At 40.8% G+C, this 20,152-nt stretch overlaps 1 protein-coding gene across 1 annotated transcript in view; it reads left to right on the forward strand.

The window, feature by feature from the left end:
* The window catches only part of Rsf1 (remodeling and spacing factor 1), a 149,145-nt gene extending 130,758 nt beyond the window's left edge, over positions 1-18,387 (forward strand). Inside the window, exons 12-16 of the mRNA XM_008844208.3 lie at positions 709-776; positions 2,482-2,689; positions 7,504-7,724; positions 11,989-12,177; positions 17,322-18,387. Coding sequence (XP_008842430.1) covers positions 709-776; positions 2,482-2,689; positions 7,504-7,724; positions 11,989-12,177; positions 17,322-17,890 — 1,255 coding nt within the window. The 3' untranslated portion in view covers positions 17,891-18,387. The remainder of the gene's footprint in view (positions 1-708; positions 777-2,481; positions 2,690-7,503; positions 7,725-11,988; positions 12,178-17,321) is intronic.
* Positions 18,388-20,152: the final 1,765 nt, after the last annotated feature.

Genomic DNA, 20,152 nt, shown 5'->3' on the forward strand with positions numbered 1-20,152 from the left:
ACCACGGCCTGGTTTATTTATTCTTTTCATGTGTATGAGTGTATTGCCTATATGTATATGAGTGCACCCATGCCGTGCAATGCTCTGGAGGTAAGAAGAGGGCTTCAGATTCCCCTGGAACTGGAGTTAAGGACAGTTTGAAGCCGCCATGTGGGTGCTGGAAATTGAACCCAGGTCTTCGCAAGAGCAGTCAGTGCTCTTAACTGCTGAGCCATCTCTCCAGCCCCCTTTGTTGGGTTTTTATAGCTCTTGAGATAGGATTTAACAAGTCTGTAAGGTACTATGTGGTCTCATCTCTACTTAACTTTCCAGCTCCATCTCATCTGTCTTCCCTCTCTGTGTATCTATTATACTGCTGTCCCCTACCCCCCACCCCCACCCCCATGTATCTACTATTCTGCCATCTTCCCCCTGTGTATCTACTATACTGCTGTCTTCTAGCCCCCTGTGCAGCTCTTTACTCTCTGCAGTTTCTTACCATTTTTCCCTTGCTAACGTCCTCTAGATCAAATGTCCCCATTTATTCCGTTACAGCAACCAGTTCTCTTACGTGTTATTAAAAGTATGTATCCACCTCCTAATGCCATCTGCTGGTGGTTAGGCTTCCACTTTGAGTTGGGGAGGGGACACAAAGAGCAGCCACCTAGTGTAGGTGATCTTTAGAAATCAAAAACAAAGTCTATAATATGGTCGTTGTGCATGTTTTAGATTTGATGAGTTTGATGAAGCAATTGATGAAGCTATCGAAGATGATATCAAAGAGGCTGATGGAGGAGGTATGTTTTTATCATTTGCTTTTTTTCACATAATTCTGCCATCAGGTTATTCTCCTCCCCGGTGTTAACACTGAACTAATTGTCTCTCATTCAAAATACTCTATTGACATAGTACCAGTATATAGAAATCTTGATAATTACTGTTAACTTTTTATGATCTAATACAAAATGTTAATTTTTCTCCATTGAGCAAACAACTCTTAACTGGTTGCAGTTAGAATACTAAGGAACCTTATTCTTGTCTTTGCAACTATGAAGTCAGTTGTGAATAACCCAAATCTAAATGCTGTTGTATAGCTGTTAAAAATCAGTTTGCTAATTTCATTGTCTTTCAAAATGGCATTATAGAAGAATTTGAGGGTAATTTATTAAAGCATTCTGTAGCCAGTTACCAAATGATCCAATGTGGAATATTCTGGTTTGTTCCTGTTGTTATGAAAACTCCAGAATGGATCAATAAGTAGATTGTTTGTAAAGGAACTGACATCTTAGTTTTTCAGAGATGGTCCTTTATGTTTTTATCCTTTATCCTTTTTTTTTTTTCCTTTCTGTTTTAAAGGAAATTCTTGAGTGACTGCTAATACGTATGAGGTTTCTTTTTGGAATGATAAAATGTTCTCTCATTGGTTAATGGTGATAGTTGGATAACTCTGTGATTACATTTACAAACCTCTGAGTTACATTCTTTAAAGGATAGTATTGGGGCTGGAGAGGTGGCTCAGAAGTTTAGAACATTTCCTGCTCTTCCAGGGGACCTGAGTGCCAGACCTTGCACCCATATTGGGTGGCTCATAACCACCTGTTACTCTAGCTCCAAGGGATCTAATGCCGTCTTCTGGCCTCTGAGTGTACCCACATATATGTGACATTTACTCACGGGCACACACGTGTACGCATAAATTTAAAGAAAAATGAAAATCATGAGTATTGAGGTCTAGCAAGATGACTCAGTGGGAAGAGGCACATGTGCACAGACTTTACTCCTAAGTACCATTCCAGATCCCACCAGGTTGTCAGACAGAATGATAACTGGGAGTTGTCCTCTGACCTTCACAAGTGCCCCTTGGCACATACACACCTGCACACACATTAAGTTAAAAAAAAAATTTTAAGATGAGTATTGAGCCAAGCATAGTGGTACACACCTGTAATCCCAGCATTCAGGAAGTTGAGGCAAAAGGATTATGAATTCAAGGCCAACCTGGGCTACACAGAGACTGTCTCAAACCATACCCCACAGGGAAAAAAGAAAAAAGTATCATTTAGTGTTATATCGATTCAAAATTTAAAAATATTGGGTCCTGGGCCAGGCGTGGTGGCGCACGCCTTTAATCCCAGCACTCCAGAGGCAGAGGCAGGCGGATCTCTGTGAGTTCAAGGACAGCTGGGGCTACAGGGAGATCCTGTCTCAAAAAGACCAAATATAAGAGAGAGAGAGAGAGAGAGAGAGAGAGAGACAGAGAGAGAGAGACAGAGAGAGAGAGAGACAGAGAGAGAGAGAGAGAGAGAGAGAGAGAGAGTGCTTACATTGTAAACTTGTATTCGGTAGGACAGATATGCCAGTTCTTTAGAGCTTTGACAGCTGAAGTTGTGAGAGATTTGTATGTTTCTAAGAAGCAATTAAATAAAGAGGTACTCACAAATAAGGACAGTTTACAAGTTACAGGGAAGGTTTAATAAACATGCAGTTATCTGTTTCCTTCAGGAGTTGGCCGAGGAAAAGACATCTCCACCATCACAGGTCACCGTGGGAAAGACATCTCTACCATTTTAGATGAAGAACGAAAAGAAAATAAACGACCCCAGAGGGCAGCTGCTGCTCGGAGGAAGAAACGCCGGCGACTTAATGATCTTGACAGTGACAGCAACCTAGATGAAGAAGAGAGTGAGGATGAGTTCAAGATCAGTGATGGGTGCGTAACCTGCTTGGAGACCTGTTCTCTAGGAGCCAGTGTAAACAGAGTTGGGTCTGTAGAGAGCCGTGGCTGTGCTGGGATGTGGCATTTATTCTTCATGTACATAAGCAATCTGCATTTTCAGGATGTTTACAGCAAATTCACAAATGCTGATTTTGTTTCTTTTTAGATTAAAATTAAAGCTAGATTTGTCGTTAATATTCAAATTTTTATTTAAATTTGATTAGCAATAATTGAACTTTGATTTATTAATGAATTCCTGGACAGCTGGGGCTACAGGGATACCCTGTCTCAAAATAGACAAAAAAGAAGAAGTAATTAGTTACCATTCTCTTGTGATCTGTAGTTGGGGAAAGGGGCCACTAATCCAGTATGAGGATCAAAGTGGCTTCTATGCAGAACAGATATCGAAACAATACTGTAAAGTTTCTCCTTTCAACTTGCTCATAGATGTAATGAGAAGCATATCAACCACAAAAAGTTATTCTGCATAATCTTCTTCTATAACATAGGTAGGATATAAATTAAGGTAGAGAAGATGGTTGGCTCCATCTAAGGAGGCCAAGGAACCCATGCAGTAAGACCTTAGAACTGAAATTTGTAGAATGACTTATAGGGGCAGCCCAGTGAGCTTGGGGTTAGAAGCAAGGGGAGAAAAGAAAGCACCCCAGAGAGTCACATCTTCAAATTCATGGACTACTTAGGAAACTCTTGGTGACTCAGGATAGCATGAATATGAGAAGGGGGCAGAGAATGCCCTGGTAGAGCTGGGACCAGGACATCAAAGAGCTGGATTATAGAGTGGGGTGAGCTAAAAATTTGAACTTTAGGGACTGGAGAGGTGGCTCAGAGGTTAAAAGCACTGTCCACTCTTGCAGAGGACCTGGGTTCGATTCTCAGCACCCACATGGCAGCTAACAACCATCTGTAATTCAAGTTCCAGGGGATCCGATGCCCTCTTCTGACCTCCGCAGGCATTGCACAACACAGGTGCACCTATGTGCGTGCAGGCAATACACTCATAAGCGTTAAATTTTTAAAAATAATTTTAAAAGACCTTAAAAATTTGTACTTGGAACTGAAAAACTAGTTATCACTTCTTTTTAAAAAATATTTTTATTGAATTTTTGTCTATTTCATACAGAACATTTTAATCATCTTTATACACCCTTCCCCATTGACCACCTCCCATAGCCACCCCAGTGAATTCAGACAGTCTGTCATGTGTTAAGGCTTATCATGTCAATTAGTGTCCCCAAATGTCCCTCAGTGCAAATTCATTGCCTGAGGTCTAGTCAGCCTATCTAGAGTCCCTCCCTTTAAGAAGATCAGCTCTTCCTCACCCAGCAGTAATCAGCTGAAATAACTCTTCGACTAAGATTGGGGCCTGCTGTCCATTTCCACAGTTCTGTGCTTGGTTTTTGTCTGCTTGAGTTTGCATGGGTCTTGTGCATGCTGACACCATTGCATAAGATGATGGTTCATATGAGAAGAATCCCAGGAACCTATAGGACTCTTATTTCCATATGGTCATGCACCTCCTCCCTGGTTCTTATAATTTTTCCACCCCTTCTTCTGCAGTGGTCTCTGAGCCCTGAGTGGGTGGATTTTGATATAGGAGCTCTGTTCAAGGACCCACACTCTGTAAAATTACATAGTAAGAAATTACATTGTCGGGCTGGAGAGATAGCTCAGTGGTTAAGAACACTGTTCTTGCAGGAGACCTGGGCTCAAATCCCAGCACCCACATGGCAGCTAACAGCTGTCTGTAACTCCAGTTCCAGGGGATCCAGCAGTCTCTTCTGTCCTTCGTGGGCCTTGACGACACAGGTGCACTTACCTACATGCAGGCGATACATGCATACACATAAAATAAAAATAATAAATAAAATATTTTTTTAAAAAAGAAGAAATTACATTGTCTAGGGATGTGACTTGGGGTTTTCTGTAAGATCTATGACTTCTCCAGTTATGTATATTTGGCTAGGTTTACAGTACCACACAGGAGTTTCCTCCCATTGAGTAAGCTTTAAGTCCAATTAGGTAGATGTTGATTACCCCCAAGATAAAAGTGCCACTACTGCACCAGTGTTTGCTGTGCTGGTCATTGATGTGGTTTTTAGGCCTTGGAGCTGGGGTTGGGCCATCGGTTAATGTTCTCCTTTACCAGCTTGCCTAGTACTCTCCAAAGCTATGAGAGCTAGCCTTCAGGGGAGGTGGCTTCCAGGTCATTCCTAGTACCATTGCTCCAAATCCTATGTCCAAAGTTTGCCTGTCTTCATACTTCAGGCTTAAATGGTCATACCTTCAAGTTCTGGGGGGCAATCAAGGGCTATGGCAATAGCCTGAGTAATTTTGGAAGTCTCTTGGGACTACCCTGGCCAACAACTCAAAGGAATGTTTCTCCTGTCTGGCACTGTTCCTTTTGTGTGGCTTTCAGCTATGTACATGGACTCATGTAGAGATATTGTATGTGTAATTTTTCAGTAGATTTTTGGATTAATACGATTCCCTCTTTTTTTTTATACTAGCTAGGCATTACTTATCTCTTCTCTTTCTCTCCCTGTCTTATCCTCCCTCCTATCCTCCCCATTAAAATGTCCCTATTTTCCCCATTTCTCTCTTGATAATTCCTGTCTGCTATGGTCCCACCTCTCTTGAGCATCTTCTTTCTCTTTGGCCCCATAGTTCCTTGTGTAGCCCTCATTCTCCCCTCCCATTTAACGATGCCCATTTTACACATTTCTCCCTTAGTAACAGCTGTCTCCTACTGTTCTCTCTTGGGTTCCTTCTTTCCTTTTACTTCCCTGGTTCTCTTCCATTTTCCTGGTTCCTGCCGTTACATCAGGATATAGATAAGGCTTTAGTGCTAGGATCCACAAATGAAGGAGAACATCTTTTGTTTTTCTGAGTCTTTTTTACTTCACTTAGTATAACAGTTTCTAGATCCATCCATTTAGCTCAAATTTCATGATTTCATCTTTCTTTACTGCTGAGTAGAACTCCATTATGTAAATGTACCACATGTTTGTTAGCCACTTGTCAGTTAAGGGACACTTAGGTTGCTTCCGTCTCTTAGCTATTGTGAAAAGAACAGCAACAAACATGGTTGTACAAGTATCTCTGCAGTAGCATGAGTCCTTGGGTATATGCCAAGGAATGGTATAACCCTAATTACTAACGATGTTGAACACTTTTTTAAATGTTTCTTAACCATCTTTATTTCTTCTTTTGAGAAATCTCTGTTTAGATCTTTAGCCCATCTTTTAATTGGGTCACTTGTTTTCTTGATTCTTTGTTGTTTGAGGCCAGCCTGGTCTATATAGCAAGTTCCAAGCCAGCTGGGGCTACAGGGAGACCCTGCCTCAAAAAGACCCCCCCCCAAAAAAAGGATAAGGGTCTAGTTTTATTCTTCTGCAGATGGAGATCCAGTTTTGCCAGCACCGTTTGTTGAAGATGCTCTTTCCTCCATTGTGTCTTCTTGGCACCTTTGTCAAATATCAGGTGTGAAATTGCATGTACTCAGGTTTGGGCCTTCAGTTGTGTTGATCTATGTGTCTATTTTTGTGCCAGAACCATGCTGTGTTTATGACTATAGCTCTGTAATAATGTGGTGAATACCATTATCCTGAGATTTTTCTCCTTCCTCTATGCCTACGATGCATAAATTTGGTCTTTTCGTGGTGTCCCACATTTCCTGCGTAATCCATTCCTGTGTTTTTAAATTTTTTCATAATCTTTAGTTAAGCGGTCTAATTCTTCAACTTTCTTGTCCAGTCTTGATATTCTGTTTTCCACTTCATTCATTCTAGCAGTGAGGCTTTCTCCTGTCATTTCTAATTGGCTTATTAAGTTTTTTCACTTCCTTTTTCATTTCAGCCTGAGTTTTCTTCAGTATTTGTATTTATTTTCTGAATTTATTCAGAAATTTATCCCTTTCTTCTTTTAGTTCTTTGATTTGTTTGTGTGTTCTTTAAATTCGTTTAAATTCTTTGGTCAGTGTTGTGGGTTATCTCTAGGAGGTTTGGTGGGAACTTAATGTTTTGGTTTTCCATATGATTCTTTTTCCGTTGTGATTTTGGCATGTGGATTTCTTTTGCTGTTTGTGATTTTGGTGTGAAACTCAAATCTTCCTTTGTTGAGTTGAAGTCTGCGTCTGTATTATTGGTGTGCCTTGAATGTTTTCTTACTGGGTATGTAAAGCTGGTTGGTCTAGGCTTCGGATTCTCTCAGATTTTATTTTGGAGGGAACAAATGGCTTCAGTCCAGCTACTCAGAAGCTCCTGCAGATGTCCAAGTCAGGCTCCAGTTAGATGCTCTCAGGCTTCCTCCCAAGGTCTGGACCCCTTCTAGAACCCCGTCCCAGAATATTTTGGGAAGCTTGCTAAGAGGAACTCTGATTTAGGTGCTCTCAGGCAGTCTACAAAGGTCTGGGCCCCTACTAAAGAGCACAGAAGCCTAGACTGGGGTTGTGGGATGGACTATATATAGGTGGTCCCAATGTAGGGGGTTGGACTCCATACAATCTGGGGAAGCTCAATCTAGGGTACTTCAAAATGTACCATTTTACAAAAATTATTAAAAGAACCAAAACCAGCCGGTTTGGTTTGGTGGCAGTGCACGCCTTTAATCCCAGCACTCAGGAGGCAGAGGCAGCTGGATCTCTGTGAGTTCAAGGCCAGCCTGGTCTACATAGTGAGTTCCAGGACAGCTGGGGCTACAGGGAGACCCTGTCTCAAAAAAGACTTAAAAAAAAAAAAGAACCAAAACCTAATTGTATCATCATGAACTATGTGGTTTTTCTTGGACAGATCCCAAGATGAGTTTGTTGTATCTGATGAAAATCCAGATGAAAGTGAAGAAGATCCACCATCTAATGATGACAGCGACACTGATTTCTGTAGCCGGAGACTGAGGAGGCATCCCTCCCGGCCAATGAGGCAAAGTAGGCGTCTGCGGAGAAAGACCCCAAAGAAAAAGTACTCTGATGATGATGAAGAGGAGGAATCTGAGGAGAATAGTAGAGACTCTGGTAAAAATAACCTCTCTGTATCATACTATCCTAGTAACTCTCTGGCTCCTGGAGCCACAGGTTGCTGAAATTCCATTCAGTTGAGATAGAAGCTTCCTGATGAAGAATTAGTTAATTAATTTTTCACATAGAGCACATCTGAGAAAATTCATACAAATTGAAGTGTTAGCTTCATACCAAATTCTTTTAGAATTTCAATGAATCCTTCTGGTACCAAGTGTTTCTTGGGTCTCTTGGCACCATGAGAACATTTTCATATGTTGGAGAAACAACACTAGTGCCTGTTATGCTAGTGCACAGAGCAGGGCTTCTAAACCAATCCACTTTATCCAAGCCCTTTATTCCTGAGAAGCTTTTATACAACTCCCAGTACATAGGTATATAAAATAAACATATAACTCAAATATTTACTGATAATTATAAACATAAATTTATTTTTAAAACAATTCATTTGGGCTCAGCTTGGTGTCTTATGCCTTTAATCCCAGCACTTGGGAGGCAGAAGCAGGTATATCTCTGTGAGTTTGAGGCCAGCCTCATCTGCATAGTGAGACCCTGACTTAAAAAACCCCATAAACAAATTTTTTGGGCCAGCCAAATGGCTCAGTGATAGAGGCACTTGCCCCCAGGCCTTATGACCTGAGTTTGATTCCCAGAACCTACATGGTGGAAGGAGAAAGCCAACTTCCATTAAATTTCCTTGTGAACTCCACATGTGCACCAGGGTGCACATAGACACAATAAATAATTGCAGGGAGCTGGAGAGATGGCTCAGCGGTTAAGAACACTGGTTGTTCTTGCAGAAGACCTGGATTCGAACCCAAGAACCACATGGCAGCTAACAACTGTCCGTAACTCCAGTTCCAGGGGATCCGACAGCCTCTTCTGACCTCTGTGCGCATTGCACAACACGGGTGCACTTACCTACATGCAGGCAATACACACATACACATAAAATAAATATAATAAATAAAATTAAAAAAAATAAATGCATGAATACATAAATAAATCAGTGAAAAAAATTAAAAGAATATTTTTAGATAAAACAGTTCTTTGGCATATACATAATTTTTTCATCTATTAAATACCAAAAATGCACACATTAATGTGATAGGTGTGCTTATTTTTACATAAAGAATTAAATCTTGCCTTAATCTTTTTAACAGTCAGGACATAGAGTATCTTAAGTGTTTTTCAGAGTTGATTTTATAATTGTCAGTGCTGAGAGTGCCTGCTTCCACTTCAGAGTACAAAAGGGTAGAAGCGTCTTTAAGGCCAATTTTAAGATTGGAAGTTCTGTCCTAATTCTAAGCCAAAATTTTCTTGGGGAGTGGGGAGAGTTCTTTTTGAGACTGGGTCTCCCTGTAGCCCCAGCTGGCCTGGAACTTGCCATGTAGTCTAGGAGGGTCTCAATCTCACAGAGATCCACTTGCCTCTGCCTCCCAAGTGGTGGAATTAAAGGTATGTGGCACCATGCCCATCCAAGAGAAAATTTACTTATCTGTGCGTGTGTGTATGTGTGTAACTCTACTTAGCAACAATTGATTTTTTTTTTTAATATTTTATTTATTGCTGGGCATGGTGGCTCACACCTTTAATCCCAGCACTTGGGAGGCAGAAGCAGGCAGATCTCTGTGAGTTCAAGGCCAGCCTGGACTACATAGTGAGCTCAGGTCAGCTGGAATTACTGGGCGACCCTGTCTTAAAAAAGACCAAAAGAAAAAATTTTTTATTTATTTATTATTTTTATGTGTACACATATATTGCCTACATGTAGGTAAGTGCACCTGTGTCGTGCAATGCCTGCAGAGGACAGAAGAGGCTGTCGGATCCCCTGGAACTGGAGTTACGGACAATTGTTATATGCCATGTGGGTGCTGGGATTCGAACCCAGGTTTTCTGCAAGAACTATCAGTGTTCTTAACCTCTGAGCCATCTTTCCAGCCCCAATTTTTTTTTTTTTTAATAAAACATTCTAGAGCTGGAGAGATGGGTCAGCAGTTAAGAACACTGACTGCTCTTGCAGAGGACCCAGATTCAATTCTGAGATCCACGTGGCAGCTAAGAACCATCCTTAACTCCAATTCCAGGGGAATCCAATGCCCTCTTCTAACCTCCTTGAGCATCATACAACATGGATGCACTTACATAGATGCAGGCAATATGCTGATACACTAAAAATAATAAAATATTTAAAAGTAAATAAATTAAACAGTCTAAGATGCGATCCAAAGATATGCAAATTTGACGCTTTCAAATTGAGAAATGATTATAGGAAAATATAAAAGCATTTGTTTTCTGTAATTAAATCTTTCTTTTTTGTAATTTTGAGACAGGGTCTCCCTATAACCCTAAATAGTCTGGAATTCGCTATATAGACTAGAATGACCTTGAACTTAACAGAGATCTGTCTGCCTCTGCTTCTTGAGTGCTAGGACTGAAGGCATGCACCACCATACCCGGCAAGACCTTTTTTTTAAATTTTATGTGTATGTGTGTATTGCCGGCATGTACACCCATGTCCAGCGATGCCCGTGGAGGTCAGAAGAGATGTCAGATACTCTGGGACTGGAGTTACAGACAGTAGTTAGCTGTCATGTGGGTGCTGGGATTCAAACCCAGGTCTTCTACAAGAATAACCAGTGTTCTTAACTGATGAGCCATCTCTCCAGCCCCAAGACCTTTATATTTTTTTAAAAAAATACTTTTGTGGGCTGGGTGTGGTGGCTCACGCCTTTAATCCCAGCACTTGAGAGGCAGAGGCAGGCAGATCTCTGAGTTCAAGGCCAGCCTGGTTTCCATAGCAAATCCAGACCTGCTGTGGCTGCAGGGAGACCCTGTCTCAAAAAAACCAAAAAAAAAAAAAAAAAAAAACTTTTGTTTTGATTTTAGTTCTTTTTAGACTGGGATTTTTATAGCAACAGCTGGCCTGGAACTCATTATGTAGCCAGGCTGGCCTTAAGCTTACAGAGATCCTCCTGCCTCTGTCTCCCAAGTACTGGGATTAAAGGGAAGCACCACCATACCTGACTAAAAATACTTCTTATTTGAGAATTTCATACATGCATACATAACCAAAAGCTGTGTATTTTGATTATATTCACCCCTACTTCTCCCAAATACACCTCACTCCCTCCCAAATTCGTTCCTTTTTTCCCCCACCTAGTCCAATTTGTTCTGCCCATATACTGGTGGGTGTGGGACCATCTACTGAGTAGGCCTACCTGGGGCCACACTCCCAAAAGCCTTCACCTGAAGTATCCCCCCAACTATGGGTGGTGGCTGGCTTGATCTTATGCAGGCAACTACAGCTGCTATGAGTTCTTGAGTACCAAGGCCTGTCAGGTGCAGGAAATACTTGTTTTGCTCTGGTCCTCCCCAACATCTAGCTCTTAGAATCTTTCCAACTCCTATTCCAAGATGGTCCCTGAGCCTTAGGCAGAGTGGATGTGATATAGATGTCCCGTTTGTGGCTAGGCACTCCATACACTTACTCTCTTCACTTTGGACAGTTATTATTAGTTGAATGTAAGACAGATTTTTACAAACTATATATTAAAAACTTTTTTGTTCCTTTGTTGGCACTGCAGACTAAGTCAAGGGTAGATCTTGGCAAGCACACACACCTTCTGTCTACCTCTCACCCTTCCCTTTTCTCTTCCCCTCACTTCTCTCCTCTTTTACTTTCTTTTAGTTTTTATGTTGGGAATTAATAGTATACATTTGTGGGGCTGGAGATATAGTTCAGTTGATGCTTGTCCAGCATGCATGAAGCCCCGTGTGTGATCCCCACCACTGACTGCACAGCGATGCATTCAAGAGATGGAGGCAGGAATTCAGCCAGCCTCAGCTACATAGATTTCAAGGTCCCTCTGGGCTAGAGACCTTGTCTCAAAAAAAAAAAAAAAAAAAAAGGGCGTTTGTGATATTTGGCAAAGGGATTCATATTTTTAAAAGAAAATAAGATTTATAAAAATCAACTATTTTTTTTTTTTTTTGAGACGGGGTCTCCCCTGTAGCCCCAGCTGCCCTAGAACTCACTGTGTAGACCAGGCTGGCCTTGAACTTACTGAGATCTACCTGCCTCTGCCTCCAGAGTGCTGGGATTAAAGGCATACACTACGATGCCCAGCAAAAATCAACTAAAATTTTTACAACTAAATCCTAACTACTTTATATTTTTTATAGAATGAGCTAGTTACACTCTACCAAATGCATTTAAATTTTAAATATTGACTTCTTTTTTCTTCCTTTTATTAAACAGAAAGTGACTTTAGCGATGATTTTAGTGATGATTTTGTAGAGACCAGGCGAAGGAGGTCAAGAAGGAACCAGAAAAGACAGATTAACTACAAAGAAGATTCAGAAAGTGATGGTTCCCAGAAGAGTTTACGACGAGGCAAAGAAATAAGGCGAGTTCACAAGCGCAGGCTTTCCAGCTCAGAAAGTGAAGGTAAGAGTACCTCCTATTTTTGGGAGCATGGGCAGGTAGACATAGACCCTCTTCAGGAAACTGAGGACTGTGGTTATGCATTTTTTGTTTGTTTTTTAATTCATACAATCACTAGTATCTTTAAAATATTTTATTTATTATTTTATTTTATGTGTATGAGTGAATTGCCTGCATGTGTCTCAGAGCATGCAGTCATGCAATGTGATGCAGTGCCCACCAAGGTCAGAAATGGGAATCAAATCCCCTGGAACTGGAGTTACAGACCCTCCATATGGGTGCTGTAATTGAACCCAGGTCCTCTGCAAGAGCATTTAGTGCTCTTAACTGCTGAGCCATCTCTCCAGCCCCTCTCACTATTTCCCTTAAGATAAATTTTGTAGGATGGGGGCTGGAGAGATGGCTCAGCCGTTAAGAACATTGGTTGTTCTTGCAGAAAACCTGGGTTTGAATCCTATCAGCCACATGGCAGCTAACAACTCTCCATAACTCCAGTTCCAGGGGATCCGACAGCCTCTTCTGTCCTCTGCGGGCATTGCATGACACGGTGCACTTATCTACATGCAGGCAATACACGTATACATATAAAAATAATAAAATATTTTTAAAAAATTTTTTTGTAGGATGGAATGATGACTGAGCCATTAAGAGCACTGCTTGCTCTAGAGAATCCAGGTTCAGTTCTAGGTGTCTACATGTTGGCTAACAACCATCCATAATTCCAGTTCCTGAGGATCTGTCACCCTCTTCTGGTTTCCACAGGAATTGCATGGCACAGGTGCACTTAACATGCATGCAGGCAAAACAGTCATACACATAAAATTAAAAATAAACAAATTAGGGGCTGAGGAGATGGTTTAGCAGTTAAGACCACTGGTTGTTATTGCGGAGGACCGGGTTTGATTCCCAAGCACCCACATGGAGGCTAACAACCTTCATAACTCTAGCTCCAGAGGCTCTGATGCCCTCTTCTGACCTCCACAGGCATTGCATGACTTGGGTGCACCTACCTACATGCAGGCAATACCTGCATACACATAAAATAAAATAAATAAATAAATTGCTTGACATGGATGCACCTACCTACATGCAGTCAGTGTACACACATATATTAAATAAAAATAATAAATAAATAATAATAAAGTTAAATATTTTATTAATAAAAGATAAGTCAGCCAGGTGTGGTGGTGCACGCCTCTAATCCCAGCACTCAGGAGGCAGAGGCAGGCAGATCTCTGTGAGTTTAAGGCCAGCCTGGTCTACATAGCAAGTTTCAGGTAAATCTAAGTATTTTTTTCCTGATCACTAATTATAATTTAAATAAATGACTATTTGTTATCTGTTGTTAATTTGGGGTTTTTTATTTATTTTGAGGGGCTTTGAGTTTTTTTGTTTGTTTAGTTGGTTTTGTTTTGGTTGTTTGGTTGGTTTTTTGAATCGGGTTTGCTTTGTAGCCTGAACTGACCTGTAACTCTCTCTACATACCAGGTTGACCTTGATCTCACAGGGATCCTCCTGCCTCTGCATCCTGAGTACTGGGTTCAAAGGCTTGGCCACTACACCTGACAATGAGTTTTCTTGTTTTGAGATTTGCTTTTTTTGGCCTGTGATTCATGGCCCTTATTTTGAAATGCCCTGAATAGCTAAATAGTTTGAAACTCAAAGGACTGGAGAGATGGGCTCAGCAGTACAGAGCACTGGCTGCTCTTGCAAGAAGATTCAAGTTCAAGTCCAAGCACCCACATGCAGCTAACAACCATCCGTAACTCTATTTCCAAGGGTTCCAACACCCTCTTCTTACCTCTGAAGGCATTGTACGACACAGGTGCACTTACATACATGCAGGCAATACACTCATACACATAAAATAAAAATAAATAAATGTATGACAAAGACGTGTCAACCCAGAATATCTGTTGTCCTTACCAACTTGACTATGAATTTCAGGTGGTATCTGTTTTATGCAATGGTTTGAATTTTGCCCCAAACCAGAATTTTAAGTATAGCTCTAGAATATTAATTTGTTGGGGCTGGAGAGACAGTCCAATGGTTAGGACAGCTTCCTGTTCTTAGAGAGGAGCCAAGTTTAGTTTCCAGGTTCACAGACACACCACTAACACCAGCTCCAGAGGATCTAACGCTCTCTTTTGGCCTCTATGGGCACCTGCACACATGAAACATGCACTTACCCACAGTAAACTTTAATTTTTTAAGATTTCAATATCAATTTATGATACTCATTTTGTCTTTGAAGTTAATCTGGAGCTCTTCTTAAATTATTTTATTATTTTTACTTGATGTGTATCACTGTATTGCCTACATGTTTTTAAGTACATTCCTGTCGTGCATTGCCCATGGAGGTCTGAAGAGGCCATTGGATCCCCTGGAACTGGAGTTACAGACAGTTGTTAGCTACCATGTGGGTGCTGGGAATGGAACCTGGGTCGGTCCTCTGTAAGAGCAGCCAGTGTTCTCACCTGCTGAACCATCTCTCTAGACCCTTTTCTATTTATTTATACATTTAATTCATCATTGTTTGATTGAAGATTGCTTTTATAAATTAAGCATGAGCTGAGCTTTAGTGGCTCACACCTTGAATCCCAGTACTGAGGAGGCAGTGGCAGGCAGGTCTCTATGAGACCAGGCTAGCCTGGCCTACATAGTAAGTTCCAGGCCAACTGGGGCTACAGGAAGGCTTATTTCAAAACAAACAAACAAAACTATAAATTAAGCATGAAATGAATTTGAAAACAGACTAGCAGATAAAAAGGGAAAAATGTTTGGATATGAGAGCCAGTAGAAGGGGCTGAGCTTCATTTTGAGTGTTTATCTTCACATGTCATGAAGACTAACAAATTCATTAATTAAACCATTCAGTATGAATATTTACTGAACGAGGTTCTGTTGTAAGCACTACGAATCCAACAGAACAAAATAACCTTATGTAATTCTTAATCGAGGTAGGTAGAAAGACTATAAACAAAATAAGTAGAATATAAAACATTAGATGGAGTTGTATGCCATGGAGAAAAGGGAGTTGGAACAATAGAATTTCAGATTGAGTATTAATGAAGTTCTCATTAAGGAAAACATTTGGGGCTGGAGAGATGGCTCAGTGATGGCTGGTTGTTCTTGCAGAAGACCCGGGTTCAAATCTCAGCACCCACATGGCAGCCAACAACTGTCCGTAACTCTAGTTCCAGGGGATCCAGCGGCCCCTTCTGTCCTCTGCAGGCATTGCACAACACAGGTGTACCTACCCTACATGCAGGGAATACACGCATACACATAAAATAAAAATAATAAATAAAATATTTTAAAGAAAGATATCATTTAAGGGCTGAAGCTATAACTCATTGGTTGAGTGTTGCCTAGCATGCATGTGGGCCTGAGTTAAGTTCCAGCAGCACACATGTATACATGCACGCATGCACACACACTTTTTTTTTTTTTTTTTTTTGGTCTTTTTGAGACAGGGTCTCCCTGTAGCCCAAGCTGTCCTGGAACTCACTATGTAGACCAGGCTGGCCTTGAACTCACAGAGATCCACCTACCTTTCCCGAGTGCTGGGATTAAAGGCGTGTGCCACCACGCCCTGCCACACACATAATATTTATGTAACAATCTGAAAGAAATTGGGTGACAGTGAAAGCAGTTATCTAAAGTGTCTATATATTAAATTCCACAAGAATAGGCTATTGTATAGATGATGGATTATATTCTCTGTGAGATGGAAAGCAATTAGAAGATTTTGAGCAATGGGGTGATAGCACTGTCATGGGGGTTCTAATTTTCTGTGGTAGCTGTGTAATTAAAAATGAAGGGGGGCAGGGCAGTAGATTGGAGAGCAGTTGGGAGGTTACTGAAATAGTCCAGGTGTGGGGTTTTATAAAATATTTTTTTATTTATTAGTTTTTTTTTTAGGATTTATGTGTATGAATGTATTGCATACGCCTATATGTGTAAGTGTACCCATGTCATGCAATGCCTGAAAAAGTCAGAAGAGGGCGTCAGATACTCTAGAACTGGAGTTATAGGCAGATGTTAGCCACCATCTAGTGCTGGGAACCAAACCTGGGTTCTCTGCAAGAGCAGCCAGTGTTCTTAACCACTGAGCCATTGCTCCAGCCCCTTGATTTGTTATATGAAAAAAAGAAAGAAACTGAGGATGACTAAGCCATTTTAAGCACATTACTGCTAGGGGTTGAAGAGATGATTCAGCAGTTAAGAATACTGGCTGCTCTTGCAGAGGACTGGGATTCAGTTCCCAGCACCCACATGGGTTTCTAGACACTCTTCTGGCGTCCATGGGCACTGCTCACACCATGTACACATACATACGTGCAGGCAGAACACTTGTTTGCATAAAATAATAAACCTTTTTTTTTTTTAAAGGAAAAAGAACAAAACTGCCCAAAACAAAGATGGTAGAAACAATAGGCCTTCAGAACCTGTTTTGTTCACATTAGATTCAAGATGCTTGTTTAGATACCCAAACATATATGTTGGAGGCTGTTTGGCTAATCTGGAATTTAATGCTTGCCTAAAACAAGAAGCCCATCAGTATGTAAATGTATGCAAAGCCATGAAACTAGGTGACCCGTGAGGTTAGCACAAAGTGTGAAAAGATATGCGCAGACTGCCAGAGATAATTAATGACAGGAGAGCTGGAGTGCCGTTTCCAATGTACAGAGCGATGCCCAGTGTTTTGCTTTTGTTTTTTGCTGTTCTGAGAGGGTTTCATGTAATATAGGCCAGCTTCCAACTAATTAGATAGCCAGGTGAGGCTGGCCTCAGACTCAGGGTTATCCTGCCTCCCCTCATTTCTGCAGTTTCAGTCTTTGCCTACTAATATGTTTACATGACTCCCTGGTTTTAGGAATAAGGGAAAGTAGTTTCTGAATTTGTGGCCAACCTGTCTTTAACTCATGGGCCATCAGACTTCCCCAGGAAATCCGAATTTTCCTAAAATCCTAAGTAAAATACACAGTGAATTGTATTGTGCATTATTATAGAGGGGCAGATCAGTCCGTGGCCATAAGAATGGCTCTAGAAGAAGGGCATGAGGTGAATGTGGGAAAGAAAGGAATACCTGAATCCATTTATGGTTAACTGTGCCAACAGCTTAAATGTACTTTTTATTCTAGAGAGCTATATGTCTAAGAACTCTGAAGATGATGAACTAACTAAAGAATCAAAGCGGTCAGTTCGAAAGCGGGGCCGAAGCACAGACGAATATTCAGAAGCAGATGAGGACGACGAAGAGGAAGGCAAACCATCTCGTAAACGGCTACACAGGATTGAGACAGATGAGGAGAGCTGTGACAATGCTCGTGGAGATGCGGATCAGCCTGCCCATGACAGCCAGCCTAGGGTCCTGCCCTCCGAGCAGGAGAGCACCAAGAAGCCCTACCGGATAGAAAGTGATGAGGAAGAGGACTTTGACAATGTGGGCAAAGTGGGAAGTCCACTGGACTACAGCTTAGTGGATTTGCCTTCCACCAATGGCCAGAGTCCTGGCAAAGCCATTGAGAACTTGATGGGCAAACCAACTGAGAAGCCCCAGACCCCCAAGGACAGCAGCACAGTCAGTGCAAGCCTAGCCCCCAATGGGACAAGTGGTGGACAGGAGGCGGGGGCACCAGAAGAGGATGAAGATGAGCTTTTGAGAGTGACTGACCTTGTTGATTATGTCTGTAACAGTGAACAGTTATAAGACTTCTTTTCCATTTTTGTGCTAATTTATTCCACGGTAGCTCTCACACCAGCGGGCCAGTTATTAAAAGCTGTTTAATTTTTCCTAGAAAACTCCACTACAGAACGACTTTTTAGAAGAAAAATTTCAACAGACCCTGAAGTCTTTCTGTGAAGTGACCAGTTTTGAACTTTGAAGATAAATAATTGCTGTAAATTCTTTTTGATTTTTCTTTTTCCAAGTTCATGGTCCTTGGTAATTTCATTCATGGGAAAAAAAATCTTATTATAATAACAACAAAGATTTGTATATTTTTGACTTTATATTTCCTGAGATCTCCTGACTTTGTGTGTGAAAAGGGCGGCGGGTAAGAATGCATTCCAAATCTATGAGGACCCAAACAGAATTTAGGGTGGGAGAAAGCACTTGTGCTTTAGCTTTTCATATTAAATATATATTATATTTAAACATTCATGGCATAGATGATGCTTAACAAACTGATTAAAAGTTCAAGTCTGTCCTGTTGCAGTTTGAGAATTGTAGATAATATCATACATGGTCACTTATTGATAGCCTTCAATAACCTTCATGGGATCAACGTGTTTACTATTGGAGTTACCACACTTTAAATAAAAGAAGAGACCATACCACCATGAAAACATTTTAACCTAAGTTTCTGTTACAGCAGAGTTTCGTGTTTGAAAACAAAATCATCTGAAAAGTATTTGTATAGTGAAATGTATAATGAAGCTTTGACAACCAGATTGTGCTAGCAAAAGAGGTTTAAATAGCTTTATGCAATGATAACAAGGTGGCCTCTAGCATACGATGTCAGTTGAAGAGTAAGTGAAATGAGTGTAACCTTTCCTGAAATTCAGGTGCACTATAAACTTTGCCAGTAGTATTAACTCTTTGGGCCACCTGATATTTAAATAGCTGAGATGACATTTGGAATGGAATACATCTACATAGAACATACATGAAGAGACGCTAAGTTGACAAAGGTATTTTAGCACATTTGAAGACTGGTAAGGGATTTTTCAGGTGAATTTTAACTGGTCTATTATTGCCCTTAGTATCTACTTCAAATTGAAGTCTACAAACAAAGCAGTTCCTTTGGGAGGTTTTTAGTTTTGAGTTTGTGTGTTTGTGTGTGTGTGTGTGTGTGTGTGTGTATGTGTGTGTGTGTGTGTGCGTGCGTGTGTGTGTGTGTGTTGGAATTTCCTATCTGCCTGGATACATTAGCAGGATTTGAATGTAGTTTTGGCCGTAGGCCATTATACTTCTATTAAAATCCATGAATAATCACACAACCAACAGTTGAATGAGAACCGCTGATAATACCTAATAATCATAACTTCCATTTTAAACATCTCAACATTTTTTTAAAAAGATAAGCCCTTTGCTTCAAGAGTAGGCGGTTTATAATATGTAACATAACTGACACTAAAATACGAACTTTATCTTAGTTTCTGTTACAGTTGTAAAATTTCAGGCAGAGCCCTAACATTGTACAGCGTGTAGCACTTGGGATTAAACCTTGCCCGTCCCATTCTGAAGCCTTCACTCTTACTTCTGTGAGTGCTTTTGCCCTGGGCTTTGGGGTTTCTGTTTTAGTGCTGTCTGTTGCCGGCAATGGACACACCATATCTGCTGCTGGCCCAAGGAACTTCAATTTTCTTTCCAGATTAAGCATTGTATGTGGTAGTAAGTATGTAGAAAAATCACTTCTTTTTATGATTAAAAAGCTGGCATTAAACTCGCATTATAAATACCTCTCTAAAAACTATATACTCCTACTTTCCCTTCCTCCAGGTATTGCCCCTAAATTTTATCTTTTGGTCTTGAAATAAGTTTATTGCTGATGTTTTTCAGTTGTTGGGCTTTTCCGGTTTGTTTCACTTTAGTCCTGTAGTACCTGACCATTAATATTTTTGCTTTAATTCTAGCAATGAACATGTATTTGTATAAAAATAAAACAGTGAAATCAGCCTAAAACTAAGATGCAATAGCAGCACGTGGTACAAAGCATGTTGTGATTTTTATTTTGGGAAAGTTCCCTTGGAAGGGGAGGGAAGGGTTTATATTCACAGGCAGGAGAGGACTGAAAATGAGTCCCGTTCACTTGCAAAGCTTCCTTTCTAGTGATTGTTTTATTTGAAAGTCAGCTAGGAATTTTAACCTTCTTAACTGTCTAAGGCAGGCAAAAGGATTCCTCCTAGTGCACGGTAAGTGGTTCAGACCTAAGGATGACCTTTCCTGTCACCAGTCTCCTGTTTAGTC

This window comes from Nannospalax galili, unplaced genomic scaffold (genome assembly GCF_000622305.1).
Source record: "Nannospalax galili isolate Female #2095 unplaced genomic scaffold, S.galili_v1.0 scaffold278, whole genome shotgun sequence".
In the NCBI taxonomy this organism is placed as follows: Eukaryota; Metazoa; Chordata; class Mammalia; order Rodentia; family Spalacidae; genus Nannospalax; species Nannospalax galili.